This window comes from Aptenodytes forsteri, unplaced genomic scaffold, assembly GCF_000699145.1.
Source record: "Aptenodytes forsteri isolate BGI_AS27 unplaced genomic scaffold, ASM69914v1 Scaffold72, whole genome shotgun sequence".
Classification (NCBI taxonomy): Eukaryota; Metazoa; Chordata; class Aves; order Sphenisciformes; family Spheniscidae; genus Aptenodytes; species Aptenodytes forsteri.
Window position 1 is genome coordinate 3,351,500 of NW_008796193.1, and position 19,537 is coordinate 3,371,036.

The following is a 19,537-nucleotide window of genomic DNA, read 5'->3' on the forward strand; positions in this document are numbered from 1 at the left end:
ATGATGCAAATGAGGACAGCTAAAGGAATGAAAGTGAAGCATTTTACCTTAGTTTGTTATGAGGCAAGTGTCTGAAAGAAGAAGCTGTATTTGGCTTCGCTGTATGGCTAGGTGATCTTGAAGTAGTATAGTTTAGCACTTAAATCCGAATGGTTCAGTGCCTTCGGTGAAGTGACGTAACCTTATGTGTGTTCTTTATTATTTACTATGAAAAATTAATAGTTTTATTCTTGTTAAGTTTTCACTCTCCGTGGGTTACCACCTGGCAGACAAAGATTAAAACCAAATCTGTGGAGTGTCAGTAAGTTGAGTTGAAGTGGAAGGATGCTCTGTTCCACTCGTGTGTGGTATTTTTGTAGTTGTCATTAGAGACTTATAAATACATATCCAAATTAAAATACTGGATTTGGCCTATAAACTTCTGACAATTGTCATGTCTCATGTAACTTCTGAGAAAAATAAAAGGATCAGAGACGGTTTTTTGTTCTTCCTCAAGGCATCTAAGTGGTAGCAGAAAACTATAAACCCGTGCTTCTTATTCTTTGAGTAACAGCTCTCCCCTGAAAATATGACATGCAGTAGCTGATAAAATTTTAATCTTATTTTAATCTGACTAGTAGATTCTGATTTTGTGATAGAGAAGGCATATATATTTATATATATACACACGCATCAGGTTTTTGCTTACTCCTTTGATTACCTGTTTTTGTTTTGAGGCTTATTCCTACCTTCAGGGCAAGTTTCCTTACTTGTGCTCCAATTCTTGAAGCAAGTATACAGAATTTGCAGTTTCAGTGAGAAACAATACTTAACGTCTTGGAAATTAGCATAAATTAAATATATGGTTTTATTATGCTTTAGTTTGTATTCTGCATCTTTTGAGTTGATGAGAAAGTGTTCTTTGTAGTGATGTAGCTTTTTAGCTTTTTTAATAGAATCTGTATTTTTGTTCTTTGATAAGATTCTAACAGTTTGAAGTAGATTGTTTGAAATGCAAAGACTTAAAGCTAAAATTATCCAGGTACATTTGACAGTTTTATTATTATATTTTGATTAGTTTTCCTCAGTTCTACTACTAAAAGGCATAGCTGTAACAATTTTCTGCTAGAGAGCATATAATAAATTTCTTCAGCAAATAATTGCTATTCGGTCTTTTCATCAAAAATAATGCCATGTCTGTTAGGCTACACTGTTTAGTGCTTTGAAATAGCCAATGTGCTTTTTATGCCTGTGAAAAAAACAACATACTGGTGGTACGTGTTGCAGCGTGATGGCACCGTCAGCAGCACGGCACTGGTATTACTGGAAATCTTCTGACATGGACCTTCCCCCCCCTCCCATCCAGAGCATTAAGGCTGGTAATTTCTAATATCTGTAATTCTGGTCATGTTTCGATCTATGTTCGTATTGAATTCATCTCCAGGGGATGTCATCTGGGCTCATGGCTTTTATAACTGCTGGTATTTAGATCTGTTGCCATGAGGGACTGAGTGATTTGCTTTTGTTAGTTTCACAGGGCTTAGGTCAGAGCATTAATTCAGATAAAAGCAGAACTAGTAGTAAAATGCGGAGCAGATGTTGAATTAAACTCTTTCAATTAAAAAAAAAAATATTTCCTGAATTCATTAAAGAGAAGTTGTTTTTTTTTTTTTCATTGGATCAGTTATCAGCTGACCTTCTGGAGTCATTCTACTGGTTGACCATGTAATTCCAGCACTTCTTATGGCTTGAATTTGTTGCAGATGTTTTTCTCCATTCTTCTTTCCTAGTCTTTGATACAACTATATGTTCCTGCCATTTCCTGATTCTCAATAACTTCTTTTAGAAGATTTTATGGGTAAAATATCTTTTAATTTCTTTAGCTAAACAATTCCTTGTTTAATACGTAATATCCTTTGAAGTAATTTTAATAAAATAATTGTAATAATAAGAAGCAACTTACCCAACTGAGATATTTTTAATATACCTAGTCATTAGATAAAGGAAGAGGATAGACAACTTGATGTAGTGAAGCTGCTTTTATGCAGTCAAGGTGACGTTACTTTTCTTTCAGCTTGGTTCTTTGTGATTTCAATAGAAAAGAGAGAAACTTTCTTGGAATAATTGTGCCAGCATAAGTGTTAGATAGTACAGCTGTTCACTTGGATTTTTAAACATTTATGCATTTGTCTTCAGGCGTCCAAAAGTAAAGCAATTACTGTCAGTCAGGAATGTGACTGCTTTCATCATTCCCGGTATTGCTTTCTCTTTTACATTTAGCACAGTAAACTCCGTTGTGAATTTCTAAAACAAATTAATCAAATTTGTTAAGTGAACAATATAACTTTTTCATGGTTTCTCCCTTCTAAATTTTACTTTCCTTCTAGTATCTACTAAATATTGGTATGTTGTCTTGGTAGCATCATGTACTGAAATAGGCTATCTGAATTACAATACATTTTAAACAGTTTCCTTTAATAATGCTTTAAAAATACAGACTTTTCTTTGAGGATGGGTGTCACTTTATAGATAATCTTCTGTAGCTCAGAGTGTGGCATTTTGCTCTAAGCAACATTATCCAAAAGACAGTTATCGTGTCAATTGGTTCATATTTTGATTATTGCCGTCCCCTCTCACCTATTTTCTATATCCTGGGGCTATTCAGTGCTAGGAGAGGTGTTCTGTGCTGGGACACAGCTGAGTCAACAGAGGCTCCTGGTGATTTTTTCTGTTGAGGTGGTCATGTTAGGCACTGAAAGGAAAAATGGCAAGTACTCCTCAGTATAGCAGTTGTAACTGAAGTTTTACTAAGTGTGTTAGACCATTGTGGCTACAGCTCTGATATGCTAAACTTTTTGTCAGCCTGTGACTCACTGAATTTTTTCACAATGCCGGTCAACGTGCATGGTATCAGCATGGCTGTATTTTTATGTATGTAGGACTTTTCTCTCTAGATTTCAGGAAGTGGTATCACCTCCGTCTTCCTTCTGACCGTGTCCACACTTGCTAGCATAGCTAGGTCAACATGGGAAAAACACACTTCTTTAGTAACATGACTTTTTGGTATCTCCCCCTCTGCCCCGCTCCAAATCCAGATGTGTTGTTGCCTTAACTTGCAAAGTGTCTGCTTCCGCACCTGTGTGCGGGTATGGTGCGTGTAAACCCTCCCTCCCCAGGTGAGGAAACGGGCAGCAGCTATCACAAGTTCCTGCCTTTGAGTCACTGCCCCACCTGTCAGCCTCTGGGCGAAGAGGAGCTCGCTCGGTCCCTGCTTTCGCGTTGTCCCCGTCTCCCCTGGTTGGGACTCCTGATGCACCGAGAGCTGTATCCCCAGCTTCCGTCTAGTGGCCATGTCTGTCAGTTCTGTATCAGCGCCCCCCAGGCCAGTTATACTTCATGTCCATCTGCAAAGGGAAGGTATTTTGGGGTGTCACTGGTGTAAATTAAGAGAATAGTACATGCTGGTCAACATGATTGTGTCTACAGTGTTGGCTTTGCCACCTGAGATGTGCTAGCCTAGCTGCCCTGGAGTTGGGTTTTTTGACACTTCCAGCTAACATAGCTCTGTTACAAAAATTTTGTAACATCAACCTGGCCTGAAGAGAAAAAGTGCTGGGGTTCTGTTTCTGGAAGCAAAATGAGCTCAGTCCTACACATTTTCCTACCATTTCTATATTGAAGAAAAGCATGAAGTAAACAGTAGCCACTAACAGACTTTTAGGGTGGTGCGGTAATTATGCTGCCAAGAAGGTTTTCTGCTCCAAGGAGAGGCGAGGGGCACATTGGCTGCGTGTTAAGAGCAGGAATACTATATATTACTAAAGACTACCAGTATAGAGAAACCTTAAGTAACCCTTCCTCCCCTCAGCCCGCCACGCCAAAAAATGCAACTGAAAAATAATTTTTAGCTTTATCTTACAGCTTTCAGGTCTGGCATTGTCTGCTTGCCCCTTCTTTCATAACAGCCCTCTCATCGTTGCAGTGTCCTCCTTTGTTCTCCAACAGCTTTGTTTCGCTGTGATTGTGTGGTCTGAAAGTTTTGCTATGATGATCACGCAGTTCACTTTAGAAGTGATGGTGTTTTGCTGTCTTGAGTAGTTTAATCTGCATGTGATTGATGTGTTATGAACCCGAGCTAATTCAAGGTGGTGCTTTTGCGTTTCTTAGTGTTCATTGTGTTTTCATTATTATGACTAAATGCTATGGAGTAAATCCCGCTCCTTTGACAGGATATTTCCAATTGAAAGCTGAGATAATAATGAGGATATAGTAGAGTTTTATACTAGGGATTTAAAGTATTTCCCAAATCAAGTTGGTTTTTTCCCTGCTTTTCTATTTTTCTGGCACTCTACCACCATCATCTCTATGCAGATCCTGGGAACATTTTTCATACTTGTTCTCACATTTTTAAAGTTTCAAAAATGCTTCAGGTGAAGAACAGAACAGAAAAGTCTTTACTGATACAGAAGAAACCATGATCTACCAAAGTTGCAGATGCTTCACCATGTTGTGGCAAGTTTTTTAATATATGGTATGCCAGCACGCTTAATGCCAGCTCTGATTGGAATCTTAAGGCAATAATTTAAAAAATATTCATGTGAAGCTGTATTTTGAGTTTAAGCTTTGTGTAATAGACGGTGGTTTTTTCCAAATTAATGTTCGAAGTAGACCTCAAACTCTCATGACCAAACCTATATTTCTGTAATTTACATTGTAACATACATGATTCGAAAGGTTAAGCAGGTGATGCTTAATTCCAGTCATCGCTATGTCTTTTCATTTCTTGTTGACACGCAGTTATTCCAAACAGACGGTAGTTGAACCATTCTCTGAATTGGAAAGGAGATGACATTTTGTCTGATGTCATGGAGAATTCCTGTAAATAAAATTGAGGTGCGTTTTGCTGAAGCAAGAGAGTAATTCATTGACTTGGAGTACCTGTATGTTGAATAGATTAGAACTTAATTTACCTTAAGGGATGATGGAAGCATCAACATGGCTTTGAACACAAAATTCTTCCTGATATTTTAGACATAACTGTTGTTGTCGGTGATCTCTAGCTTTTTCTTTACCATTGTAATTTGAGAAAATCTCTGTATGAGACACAAGAGGTTCCTAAAAGGCATACTGGTTTAAAAACATTTTGAAAGTGGCACGTTTAATCCCATATTTGATCAAGCACAACACAATAGGAAAATCCAGATTTTACTGGAGTGAAATTTTTATTTCTGCATTAACACTCCCTTTTTTCATCTGTCTGTCCCAGGTGGCAAAGCTGGCAGCTCTTTCTTCTGGTCTGCCATTTGCATGTATTACTGTATATGCAGCAACAGAAAAGGAATCAAAAGATCAGCTGATGAAGCCAAATCAGGTAAGAATCTTACTGTTTGTCAGTCTTTAAAGTAATACTAGAAGACTCTGCAGAATACCATCTCTTTCCATTGAATTATATTACCCAGTAAATAAAATACGTAGCTAAGTAATATGTGATAATAAAAATTACCTCCTAAATAACTGACCACTATAGCACAAATAAAACGTGAAGTGTTACAATAGTAAGTTAGTAAAGTTTTATCTCATTTTCATTATTACATTATTTCCAGACTGAAGCTAGAAAAGGTAAGAGAGTGTAATACTGATAATAATAGTCTCTTTTTATTGTACAGTTTCTAGTAGTACATGCATGCATCTTCCAACTATTCTTGCTCATGCTTTTTCTGAAGAAAAGATATTTTTATCATACTCAGTAATTCTACTTCTTAGAACCTATACAATACTTTCAGTTTTCATTTCTAAAGAATTAACCTGTAGTCACACTTGTGGAAAGTAAGTTTTTGTAAATATAGAAGAACATAATTCAATATAGAGGTTTTGTTTGCTGTTGTGGGAACACTAAGGATTTGCAGTCTTGAAAAACACTATTCAGTGTAAATATTAATCAGTATACAAAACTGTCTCCCTGCAGTACAGTTATGCTTTTCTTTCCAGCTTCCAATTTACTGTCCACCGCCTCTGAAATCGAAATACATTGAAGAACAGCCTGGTTACTTGCAGAAGCAATTTTCTTCAGTAAGACAGACAACCGGCCGCTATATTGGATGGTGCAAAGTAAGAAATACCTGCATCCAAAGTTTCCTACAATTCCTGACAGCACGTGACTAAAACATTGAAGAAACAGCATACATCACCGTGGAGATTTTGTTTGCAGTTGCTTGTATTAGCATACACCTATAATTTAAGATGCAAAAATGAACCCTTTTTCTCTACTGTGCTTATAACAGGGAACCTGTGCGTTCTCCTTGTTTTCCAAATCAAAAGGCAGTGAGACCAAAGAGGTCCATTTCAGTCAATGCTAAACTGGATCCAGGCCAGCCCACAATGTCCGGTTCAGAAATATCTCTTGGTTAACTTCTACAGCAAGAGTTACACGGGTAACTTCTTGCTAGCAGAACTTGATAGCGTTTAGGAGTCTGAAATTCCATGTATAGTCCACAGAGAGAGAGAGAGCTGCTTCCAAAGGGCAGGTTAAAAGACCTGATTTAGGTACTTTAGGAAAGACAAACTGAGTGCATCCAATATAACTGTTAAAGCAGGCTATGACTAACTGTCATCAGAAATACCTTGCAACTCTGTTATTGAATATTCTAGGCATAGGAGAAAATGCGATGCCTGTCACCATTCTCTTAACTGCTGGTAAATGACAACTTTTTACCCTGGCTGTTGTTAGTATAAGAAATTTTATGCTTGTATTTTTCTCTTACAAAAAAAAATAGATCCTATTGTTTGAAAAAGGCAAGGAAATCAAAATATCGTCCAGTATTTTCTGTAAATTTTTATTCCATTGGTCTGTGAAAATTTTGTCAGTGACGGCGTAACTGAAATAATTTCATTATAAATCTGTGTCAAACTTTTCCATGTCCTTATTCATCAAGTGAGTGTCTCAGAGATTCACTAGCAGTGACCTCTGGTGGTACAAATTCTACATTACTGTAAACAAATGATTTCGGTGAAATAACTCAAGATGACACTCTTTTTCATTAATCTCCTAAAGAATGTGTATTTACTCAATTTGTTTAGCAATCTGAGGACAATGATACCAATAATAGGCTAGCAGAAGGGGTTTTTTCTGGCTAAAGAAAAACTTGTAATGGAATAAATTGACTAATTTGAAGGGAGAAATGCAAACTAGTTGAGCACGCATCTTAGACCAAATCAGTATTGCTTATCTTCAGTGAAACTGAGCACCTTTTTTACAAACTAAAAGACATTTTTACTGGTTAAGTCTCTCTAGGGAAGAGGAGATAGTATTTTATAATTGAATTTTCTTTTGTTACACAGTTGGCGTCCAGATGTTTTGCTACCCTACAGTTTTGTTCCTGAGATGTCAATTTTGAAAGTGATCTTACTATATTAAAGAGATTTTTTTTAAATTAAATATGGATGGAGGTTTTAAAAATATAAAAATGGTAGTCAAAAAGGGGATAGATCTCAGCACAGCCTCTGTAGAAGTTCACTGATCTGGTTTGCTTTTTTAAAAGTTACATAATATTTCTTTGTCTCATTGTGCTGAGCTGTCTGTATCAGCTGAGTAGTTTTGTACTGAAAATGTCTACTTTTGCAAAGATTTTACATTTATTTGGGTTTTTTTTTGTTTTTCGTAGGATGCTTTTGTCTTTGTTAAAAATGGAATCATGGATTCAGTTCAATTTGGAAAAGGTAAGCAAGTCACATTTCTGAACTGAGCAGTTTCTGTTGTTTCTCCTTCTGACTTAGACAGATGGTTGCAACAGCAAATTCTAGTTACGGGGGGAGGAGGGGGAAAGGGTGGAAGGGGAGTGCACTGGGATACTTTCCACAAGTGTGGGGGGAAGAAAACCTGGGACCACTGTTAATTCACTATGGAGTTTCATTTCTGTTCTCAAATGAGAGAAATGACCAATTAAATGGTGTTTCTCATTCCTTTGATTTTAGCTTTGTTCTTAAAATCATAGTATCACAGAATCATTGAAGTTGGAATCTCTATAGATCCATAGATCGCTCTGTAGAGGCACCTCTATAGATCGTCTAGTCCAATCACCTGCTTAAAGCAGGGCCAAAGCAGGTTGCTTAGATCTCTGTTGGGTTAGGTCTTGAACATCTCCAGCGATGGAAATTCCACAATCTGTCTTAATTATAAAAACGGCTTCTTAATTCTAGCACAAGTTACAAGCAGTATTTGCATTCAAGTTCAGTATCAGAAACTAGATAAAAGTTAATTTCCTTAAAAATAGTATATCGGGAGATTCCAAAATACGTGTTTTCTCATTTTAACTATATTAACTCACCGTAAAATCAAAACTTAAAACTATGCTTTCCTTTTCCTTTATTAAGGACTAACATTTTACAAGATATAAAAAAGTACCTAAGGAAAAAAATTGTTAACTTTGCTGCTGTGTTTTGAGGACTGTGATTCTGGTTCTGTCTAACACAGACTGCAGAGTGTGCACCTGGAAAATAAGGCATCTTCATTTATTAACAAAAATCCAGTCTTGGACTGTTTTCAGTTTTGGATATTCACCATTTTACTTCCATCTTCATTTCTTAAGTGGGAAGTAAAATAAAAGGATTAATATTGAATTGTTATGCTTCTTTTTTCTTCTTTTTTTTTAATTCTAAGATGCTTACGTTTACCTGAAGAATCCACCACCAGAATTTCTTCCCAAAGTTGGTGTAATTACAGTGTCAGGCTTAGCTGGCGTAGTGCTGGCAAGAAAAGGTAGGGGGTTTTGCTTATTTTCATTATTGGTGTGTTGAATATGTAGCACGTCAAAAGATTTTTCTGAAACATAGGCAAAAACCTATGTAACTAGTGTTAAAAAAAAAAATCCTTCCTGATAAATTGAAGGGACATTATGAAATATTTCTTTGAGAAGCTGGCTAAGACCTCATAGATAGAGCAGGATTACATAGTCGTTTTTAATGGTGGAATCAACAGAAATTCAAAGTAGGACACTTGTTTTGAGTTTGTCATGAGTGGTTTTCAAAAACAATGTGTGTGTGGGAGAAAATTGGAGACAAATTAATAGGTAAGGTTACTGAATATAGTGAAAACTAAGAGAATTAAGAGAGAAGAAGCTAAAGAATGTTGGCATTTGGCTACACAGGTACAAGAGAATACACATCGGAAGGCATGATTTCGGCAGCTTTGAAGCCAAAAGGATAATTTGATAGATACAGCCACCTCTCCTTTCAAGATAAATAGTAGAAGAATAACACTTAAACTGCTAGAAGATACTGTTCAGAAAATGTTAATCTGTAATACCTGAGCGTGTGTCTATCTGAATATTTCGCAAAGCAAATGGGTTAATCAAAATACTGGCAGATCAGTAAAAGCATTCTTCTTGTATCCCTGTTACTTTTTGGTGGACAGATTTAAAAGACTTGGGCTTGAGAATCTGTCATCAGGGCTCCTTGTCAACAAACAGGAACCTGAGCCTGGCCCTCATGTTTGAACAAAGAGGCCCCAGTTTCCAGGCTCCTGGCTGCTCCAAATTCTGCAATCTGTGTCCTCGAGAGAGTGTGCATGGAGCTAGTGAAGAACCACAGCAGCTCCAAAATGGCACAGACGTTCTTCTCATTTTTCACAATATTGGAAAACCTAGTTTGGGATTATTTCTCATTCAAGAAACCAGTGTTCAGAATATCAGTATCTCCTGCAAACGTGACTGTATTAAACTATAATCACACTCTGTATTGTCTCCTCCAGCCGTTATGGGGATAAGTTTGATGTAAGCAATGGCTAGGGGTTAAACAATTGTGTTTAATTGATACAACAGTTTAGCTTTACATTTCATTAGTGTCTAATTATTTGAAATATTTGGCTTTATACAGATTCTAGATTTAAGAAAATTGCTTACCCATTGGGACTTACTGCTTTAGGAATTTCTGTTTGTTTCCCAGCTCAGTCAGTGATAATTGCTAAGGTAAGTTTACCTGTATTTTAATATTGAAGTAATAGTGAATTTAGTCATAGCATTCTCATTTCACTTGAATTAAGCATCATGGGACTAGGAGTCAGAGTTCACATGCACCTTCATTAAAACATATAAGGCATCACAGGCGTTAATTGCATAACTATAAAAAATGAATAAAATGACTGACTTTAAAAATGGAGTTGTATAGCCTCTCAATTTTTAATCCTCATTTCTCAAAAAAATGAAGATTATTTTGTCTTGCTGAAATAAAAGTAAATAAAAAATAAAGCCTTGCCAAACTTGATAGATGTGCAATTTGAGATACTGTACAATTGCATCTCTTGTTAAATTCCTTGTTTTCCAATTATTGTAATCTTGCAGTTGTCTACCTGATTAGAGTATGTCTTAGCTGTTCATGTAGAAAAGCAGAACTACGCTTAATATTTTGTATGCAAGAATTGTTTGTACACAGTACATTTGTACACAAAAAGTGAATTAAAAAGCAGGATATAAAGTCTACGTATCTCTTCCTTCTCTATAGTTTACCAGTGTTTCCCTATTTAGAAAAGCACAGACTGCTTCATAAGAATTCTTCGTAGTTCCTTGACAAACTTTGTATTTTATGTTTCAAAACTGCACTTCTGTTTAAAATTGATGAGATAGGGAAATTTAGTTTAGTTAGTTGTGTTTGGTTCTAGGACTTATCAATCTTTTAGTGAAATGATCAGATTTAAGTTTTGATGGAAAGATTTATGGAATGTTATCCTGAAATCTGATTGAAACAACTACTATTGAATCCCTTACTTTCCATCACGATGAATCAGTTGTTATTGTTACTAATTTTAGTGGGGTGTTTTTGTTTGGTATTTTTGTACTTCCAGAGTACTTAGGAAGATATCGCAAAGACCTATACTGTGGTTAAAATCTCTGGGCAATCTTATATTGCTAAACTGATACGTTGGGTTTTTTCTGATATGCAAATCAATGAGGATTATAGTTTTTCAAGAGGCAGTGGGATTTCTTGGCTTATGATAATAAGACTTAAATGTCAGGGTTGGAAGATGGAGAAATGAATAGGAATGCTACACTGTACGTTATGACCTATCTCAGGAAGCTAAATCCTTGTTTCCTATCTATTTACATTATGTATCACCATTGGCACAGTTTTTTGTAGTTGCAGCTGTGAAGTATTGTGTTTCTACAGGGCGTTTGTGAAGGTACTGCATAGTTACTGCAGTATTAAAAAATTACTTTTCAAAAATAGACTGGAGGATTTGGTCATTTATAAAGCAAAGCACTGCTCACTAACATGGGCCAGGTCATCTTTTGGGGCTTTTTCCTTTTGTGTTACTGTCTTTTGTCTCACTATGTTGGAAATGATCAGTTTGGATCCTTTAAAACTGCTGTTCCAGTCTATTGTGCTAACATTGCCGAAACACTGTTTGCTGATCAGGTTTTGATTTCATTTTGAGTGGGTGAATGTAGCATGTGAATACTACCTGTGGATTTCTAGTACCAATTTAAACATTATTTAGGATTTGCTTGATGTAAGAGAACTGCGCACTAGATTTTGAAAAGTAGATGATTGAAATGTCTTAGTATGGGGTCAAGCATGTTCTCATGCAAATAAGATGCATTTCATTTGAATGGTGTATGTATCTTAGTATTTTTAAAGCTGCTGTTAAATTACATTTTTCTAAAAAAAATAGGTAACAGGGAAAAAGTTATTTGCTGCAAGCCATCAAACCTATGAAGCTGTGCGATCACTATGGGCAAAAAAGGAAGACGTCACCAAGGTAGGCTTTCTGAAGTAATGACTATAACTCATATAACTCAAAGTCAGAGGGAGAAAAAAGTAAATTAGGTCAAGTACTGTTCTGCTGATACTGCTTAAGATTACTAATTGCGTTAAGTGAGGCACAAAAACCCCCTCTGATATTTTTGTAACTTCAGTGTTTAATTAATGTCATACTTGTAATACCTTTCAGACCAGCAGATATTGAGATCCCCTACGTAGTCCCACAATACATGCAAGATGCACAAGCAAAGACCGAGTTTGTCTTTATAGCTGATTTTTGAGCTTGACAAAAATAATCCATTCTGATTCAAGCTTTGGTCCTAAGCAGACCACTGAATTTGAAATAAAGACCCACAGAATTACAGTAGGTATGACTAGCTTATTTTTAAACATATCAGTGAAGGAAATTCCACAACCCTTCCAGGTAGTCTGTTTTAATTACCCTGTGATATAAATTGTCTGTGTCTGATTTTTTTTTTTTTCCCCCTTGTCCTGTCCTCATTGCAGCCATAGTGAATAAATGGTCAGTAACCTCTTTATATGGAAAATTTCTCATTGTTTTTGACATTATCTTCTCCCTAGTATAACCTTTTCTTCTAGAGCAGACTTTCTAACTCTTACATAATTCTTGTTCTCCTCTGAGCTTTCTCTAGTTTCTCTCTCTCCTTTCCCTTTTTTTAGGGGTCTTTGTGTGTGATTTGTGGTGTTGGTTTTTTTTAAGTGAGGTGGTCAAAATAGGACATAGTAAGCCAGCTGAGGCCTTGCAAGCCCTAAGTAGAGGGAAATATTAATCTCCTGTAAATTACATACGGAATTCGGGTTAGTACATCCCAGAATTAAACATGTTGTTTCTGCAACCTGAAAGGGTTTTTCTCCAGTGGAAGTTTAAAAACCCCTGACAAAAGTAGTACTTCCCTGAGTAAAATTTCAGCTTTGCACAGTGATTTTTTTGTTCTTTTTAAAGAAAATGAAAGTTTCTCAGTCATATTAACATTTAGAAGTATTTTGCTTTAAATTTATGGTGGTCATTTGTATGCAGTCCCCACCTTTTATTTCCACAGAGGAGCGCAAATGGAATTCTGAATTTTGAAAATGAGATTCAGATAAATGTAATGAAAATGATAGCGAAACAAGAATTGATGTGGTAAAGACAGTTTCTATTAACTTTATTTTTTTCCCTGAGTGAAGCCTGTTCCCAAAACAATATATTATTTTTCATTACTAGGGTGTTACCATGATTTATCTTTCCATCTTCTGTTGACTAAGGTAGTAAGTTGTAGTGGAATGACCCTGGCTGGACACCAGGTGCCCACCAAGCCACTCTTATCACTCCCCCTCCTCAGCTGGACAGGGGGAGAAAAATATGACAGAAGGCTCGTGGGTCAAGATAAGGACAGGGAGATCACTCAGCAATTATTGTCACGGGCAAAACAGGCTCGACTCGGGGAAATTAGTTTAATTTATTACCAATCAAAATCAGAGTAGGGTAATGAGAAATAAAACCAAATCTTAAAACACCTTCCCCCCACCCCTCCCTTCTTCCCAGGCTCAACTTCATTCCTGATTTCTCCACCCTCAGCAGCGCAGGGGGACGGGGAATGGGGGTTGCGGTCAGTTCATCACGTCATCTCTGCCACTCCTTCCTCCTCACACTCTTCCCCTGCTCCAGTGTGGGGTCCCTCCCACAGGAGACAGTCCTCCACGAACTTCTCCAACGTGAGTCCTTCCCACGGGCTGCAGTTCTTCATGAACTGCTCCAGTGTGGGTCCCTTCCACAGGGTGCAGTCCTTCAGGAACAGACTGCTCCAGCGTGGGTCCCCCACAAGGTCACAAGTCCTGCCAGCAAACCTGCTCCAGCGTGGGCTTCCCACGGGGTCACAAGCCTCCTTCGGGCATCCACCTGCTGCGGCGTGGGGTCTTCCACGGGCTGCAGGTGGATATCTGCTCCACCGTGGACCTCCATGGGCTGCAGGGGCACAGCCTGCCTCACCATGGCCTTCACCACAGGCTGCAGGGGAATCTGCTCTGGCGGCTGGAGCACCTTCTCCCCTTCCTTCTTCACTGACCTTGGTGTCTGCAGAGTTGTTTCTCTCACATATTCTCACTCCTCTCTTCTGCAGTTGCGCAGGTGTTTTTCCCCCCTTCTTAAATATGTTCTCCCAGAGGCGCTACCACCGTTGCTGAGTGGCTCAGCCTTGGCCGGTGGCAGGTCCATCTTGGAGCCGGCTGGCGGCGGCTCTGTCAGACACAGGGGAAGCTTCTAGCAGCTTCTCACAGAAGCCAGCCCTGCAGCCCCCCCACTACCAAAGCCTTGCCACACAAACCCAATACATAAGTGTTCTGTAAAAACTAAATGCTATTTCAGTCTTGTGTAAGACTATAGGTTTCCCATCGGTAAATGAACAGTGACTTCCTTGTGAAGTACTTTGAGGGTCTCAAGTAAAAGCACAGTATCAGACATAAGCATACACTTGTGACAAAGTAAACTTCCTTACATGTGAAGTTGTTGTATCTGAACTGTGGGGTTCTTTCATGCATTTTATTTTTTCCAGCTGTGTCCCTTGCATGCAGCTGATTTTAACATTACTAGTTGAATATCATTGTATGATGTCATATCTGAAAAAGATAAGCTTTCAGACTTGAAAGCTTTATTTTGCAATAATGTATTAAACATATACCCATGTGCATATTTTTTTATTAATGTTTGGTTCACAGCTGCAGCAAGAGTCAAAATCAGTTACGCAAGAAGATAAGAAAGAGATTTCTAGTACAAAACCTGAGTCTGCTATTGAGTCAAGATCATTTAACAGAACAGAATCTTCTCCAGTAGAGTCTTGGAGTAATAAAGATCCAGTGCCTTCATCAGGTGAATTAAAAATTTCAAGTGTAATCTCAGGGCAGCTTGCAAATTCTGAATTACTTGACTGAATTTTGTAGTTACCCTTGCTTTAAAATGGAGCAGACTGTCATAGCATATTAGAGAGAATATATGGTACACGCTGTCATTTAATATATGCTTCAGAGCCTCAGGGAGGTGACAATTTTCTCACTGTGGACGCTGTCACAGTATCAGAATTCTTATAAATTTGTTGTTCTTTCTCAATAATGTTTTCTTTCATTCCATATGGTGTGGACCATATCCCATATCGTTAGCAATGAGATGATGTCATCAAGTACTTCTGTTAAATACCTACTTTAAATTATCCTTCTGTTGTCAAGAATACCATAAGTGTAATTTAAAGGATTGCTGCTGGATTTTTGTGAAAACAGCTAACTTGAATTACTGTTCAGTTCTCTGTACAGGTTCTAGATCTTCAGATATTGGTAAAAGAGGAATGCGTAATTGACAAATGAAGCATTGGATTTTATTTTGCTAGGTTTTGTACAGTGATGTTCTTTGTGCATCTTAAGTGGTTGAGATAATCGACTACATCATGTAACAGCATATTTAACCTACAAATATTTTGATAGGCCAGTTGCTAAGAGCAGTAGTGGAATTACCTATTAAAGGAGAACTAAATTTGTTTTAAAATAGTTATGTTTTGTAGGGGCAATTTCCAAATTTTACTTGTCACTTGCTTACTTCTTTTTACTGTGTTCTTTACCAGAACTTTCTTTTTTCTGGAAAGCAAGCAGAACATATTTGGATGGGGTTTTTAATGTTTTTTTTCCCTTTATTTTCACTATAATATACATTCACATCTATCTTTGCTTTGCACCTGTATTTTTTCTGATTTAGTTTGTGGAATGGTTTGATCTGTTTTTACAGTCGCTTCAGGCCAGACTGTCTTTAATGGTTTTATGTAGATAGAGATCTTCTGTCTTTACTTTCATGGGTGGAATTAGTTCATGTCCCTAATACAGCCAAAAATGTCCATGCCCTAAATTAATCTGTGTTGTCAGAGATGTTTATTTTCACTAGTCCAAACAGGGCAAAGCTTTCAGGAGAACATAGCACCCTTCATTAAACCGACTGATGTAGCAGGAAGAGCAGCAGACTAGCAGTAGGAGGCACAGTCTTAGAAAACCTGCCTTTATATTCCCTTAGGTCCTCTGGAATTACAATGTCATTAAATATGTCAGTCTTTGTGCCTTGTCGTTCGGGATGAGTGTGAGGCCTCAACGTTTTAGTAAACTTAGTTCACTGTTTTTGGAGATCATGAAGTGAAACTAGGCAAGAGTGTTTGTCTTAATTTGGAATTCTTACCATCTGGCAGCAGCTTCAGGGAAGATACTGATTCAGTTGGTTTTGGGAGACAGCTGTGCTCCTGGGAGCCGTGGGGGAAGAAAGCCTGGAGATTTCTTCCCATGTCCCAAACTTTCCCTTCCTTTCCATGAGTAGGGCAAAGCACTGCTATTTCTTCTCTCACCCTGCTGTGTTCAGGAAGTAGTATTAAAGTGTAGAGAGTAGGAGGAAGACCTGCTGTCCATCCACTGCTGTATGCTTACATGCCTTCATTGTCCTGTATCACTTACACAGTTTTAACTAGAACATATATATTTTGATCATTTGTAAGTGTTTGGTAGTACAGTAATTCTCAAAATGTGTCAACAAGCTTTTTTTTTCCTACAGCTCAAATATATATGTATTTTTTAATTAAATTTTTTGAATATCTCTAACAGGAACAGTGAAGACACCAAAATTTAAGCCTGATCCAAAACTTATGGACCATGGTCAGTCCAGCCCAGAAGATGTGGATATGTACAGTACTAGAAGCTAAGACAAATCTGCTTACAAATCTTTGCAAAGTATTACAGGATAAGGGGGAGGGAAGAAGGGAAGGAATAAGCCTTACAATACATACTCTGTGAGGTATAATTTAATCAGGTATTTTCTTATATCCCAATTTCTATTATTGACTTACATGATTCTGTTTAGTGAATATTTTGTTTCTCACTACTTATAAGCAGTGAGAATTCACTCGTCAGCGTCATTAGCTAGACACTGAGAAAATGAGATTTGTCAGTGTCTTCTCACAATGAGGTTTCTCTGTGCCAAGCTTGTTAATAAATGTCACTTCACAAAGAATATTTGAAAATGTAAACGTATCTCTATGCTTTGGCTCAGATGTTCATTGATCTAAAAGAATGTGATGGATGGGATTTGCAGAGGCTTCTTTGTCTTTTTTCTCTCAGCTCTGGAATGAAGTGCAACTCCTTACTGGTCCGAGTACCCTTAAAAAGTTGGTTGTTACATCATACGGATAGCATTATCTTTAATGCTTGTATGAAAAAGTCACTTTTTTTTCATTGCAAAATTCATTTGTTGTTGTTTGCCTCTTTCACAAAGGTGAATGGAAATAACTTTTTGTCCTGCATGCTTCTTGTGTATTTAAATGTCACTTAAGTTGGGAAAAAACACAACTAATCTCTAAAATGTCCTCTATAGCCTATGCATTAGTTTCCACCTACTTCTAATACTTTGAAGAACTGTTTGCAAAGTGCTTAATCCATGAAACTGATACTGTTTGAATTTATACAGAATGCATTAGCAATGTTTAGGAAGTTGGAAACCCTCTAGTTTTGAGGTTTAAAGTGCTGACAAATATTAAAAATGCAGAAGTAATAGGCAGACAACTTTTTCTTCCCAGAAGTTTGTATGCAGTACCCATTCATCTTGGTAGGATTTCTGTGAAATTCTGTCTTTTTTCTGTAAGAATGAAATTAGAAATTGATGAAGTTTCCTAGGATGAAACTTTCAAACACTGCTTTTATCACTGCGTATATCACTCTACTTCTGTTCATCCTCCATTTCTCTTCAAAACACTCTTACAAGCGTTGGAATAGATCTGGTGGTCTTCCTTGAACAAAGTGCAGCTCATTATCAGTACACAATGATAATCAGCCCTCTGCCTAGAGGTAATCTCATCTGTATCTACTGTGGCACTTCCCTAATATACAAACTGCAAAATGACACTGTGCTGTTAGTTTGTCCTTCGATCTGTTGAATTCTGTTATCTTTCAATTAACGAAAATATGTGCTTTGTTGTAAAGCTGGGGGGACGGGGACGGGGGACGGACACAAACTATCCAAACAGTTTGGTTGGAAGACTTAAACCTGAAAAGAAATGCTGCTTCATATGAATGTATTCTCAGTACTGGGCTACGAAGGGATATTTGCTCCTGTTCTCTATAAGAAGAGATTTCACAACCTGATTCCTCCTTCTAAGGCTGCTAATGCAAAGGCAAATGAGTAGTGAAGTACAGGCAAACAGTATTCCTAGCGTCACTGTAGGACTAGTAGAAGTTTTGAAGAGATATTGCACAATGGAATGTGCATAAGGCACAAATGATGAATAAGCAAAAGAGTAAGTAAGGCTTTTATGAAGGTTGAGAAACAGATAAGTATTGATATTTTGGAATCCAAATTTCAGGCAAAGTGTTGGACTTTGTTATACAGAGTCCAACGGAAGGTGAAGTCAGTAAATGTGAAGTTTAAAGAAGAATTCTATTAGTTAAACTTGTTTGGGACAGCTGACTTGGAATTTAATGTGTTTTGTTTCTTTAATCATCTCTTAAGGCCCGGGAAACTGTCAGAATTCAGGCAGCAATCAGAGGCTATTAAATCAGTCTTCACAGAGCTCCTGGACAAGACACATTTAGTGTTCCATCACAGAGAGAGGAGTAGAAAAATTAGATGGCTGGGCTTCATATACCATTTCCAGGGAAACAGATGAAGACATAAGGCAGGAAGTGAAAATGGTGAAGAAATGATCATTTTCAAGTGCAAGACTGGATGGCAGAAATTGTATTATCTATCTCCGTATCTGGCCTTTTGATCAGATTCTGGATAAAAAACATAAAGGAAAAAACATCTGCTCTACTCCTAGATTCTATTTAAATTCTAACTTATGTCCTTTGAGTGATACGCTGTCACAAGTCAACAAGAAAGGTAAGATGATGCAGGTTTGCGTGGAATTTGTAGGGGTTTACTGTGATGACATTTTTTAGTACACAGTGGGAAACTATGCACAGGAATTAGTCTTCTGGGAGCAGGGAGAGAAGCTACCTTGGCTAGCTGTTAAGGAACAAGCATGTCTACCCTTTCTAGGCAAGAGTGGGCCTTAAAAGACTGCCCTCTACCTGCAGTGCCAAAAGCTAGTCCGGTCCTTTCCATACTTGAAGGGCATTACCACTCAAATCTCATGATAAATAAAAGTGTCTGGTCTGCAAAAGGGACATTGGACTCCTTGGTGGTTAGGCGGTCAAGAATTAAATGTTTCATGCAAGCTGTTTGTATTACAACCCCTGATTTTACAAGAAGTTCATGCTGTAAATGGACACAATACACAAAGCTGTGCCTAGGCTGTATTTTAGTCTCAGATTACTCCTTAGGGCAAAATTGTAATAGAACTATGCTTTAGAGTTAAATTGTCATTCAGAAGTCTTAGATACATTTTCTGGGACATAACTTAAAATTATTGCTCCTACCCACTTTGATGAATAAACAGTATGAGGAATACAGTTCTAGAGCTCATAACATGGTATCTCTGCTGTGTCATTTCTTCTTGGTGGACGAGAGGAGTGAGCCAGCCCAAGTTTATTGCAGTACAGGGTTTGTCGTCTACTGTCACTTTTTAGTTTAGTTTTTTGGTCAGTTGAGATTTCTCTGTCTCATTCTTCTCTACAAGAGAGGGTAATTTCTTATTGTTCATTTTGTATCAATGGTTTTTGTTTAATATCCCGACACAGTTGAAAAGCTGGGACTAAAATTAGAGGCTTGGGTTTTGGCACTGAAACAGGTATAGCTATAAGACGATTGTTTCCCTATCTGCAGCCAAAAAAACGGGACAGAAAAAGTATGAGA

The 19,537-nt window shown here is 37.5% G+C and overlaps 1 protein-coding gene across 1 annotated transcript; it reads left to right on the forward strand.

The window, feature by feature from the left end:
• Positions 1-4,701: 4,701 nt before the first annotated feature.
• Positions 4,702-16,991, forward strand: APOOL (apolipoprotein O like). The gene is made up of 9 exons (XM_009288115.1): positions 4,702-4,722; positions 5,159-5,350; positions 5,968-6,087; positions 7,641-7,695; positions 8,636-8,734; positions 9,850-9,941; positions 11,642-11,728; positions 14,446-14,596; positions 16,354-16,991. Exons 1-9 carry the CDS (start codon positions 4,702-4,704, stop codon positions 16,449-16,451), a joined length of 915 nt encoding a protein of 304 aa, XP_009286390.1. The 3' UTR covers positions 16,452-16,991.
• Positions 16,992-19,537: the final 2,546 nt, after the last annotated feature.

Coding starts and splice junctions, on each gene's coding strand:
- APOOL (XM_009288115.1), top strand. CDS start 4,702: ATGATTCGAAAGGTTAAGCAG. Junction 6,088..7,640: donor GCTATATTGGATGGTGCAAA/GTAAGAAATACC, acceptor TGTTTTTCGTAG/GATGCTTTTGTCTTTGTTAA. Junction 9,942..11,641: donor AGTCAGTGATAATTGCTAAG/GTAAGTTTACCT, acceptor TAAAAAAAATAG/GTAACAGGGAAAAAGTTATT.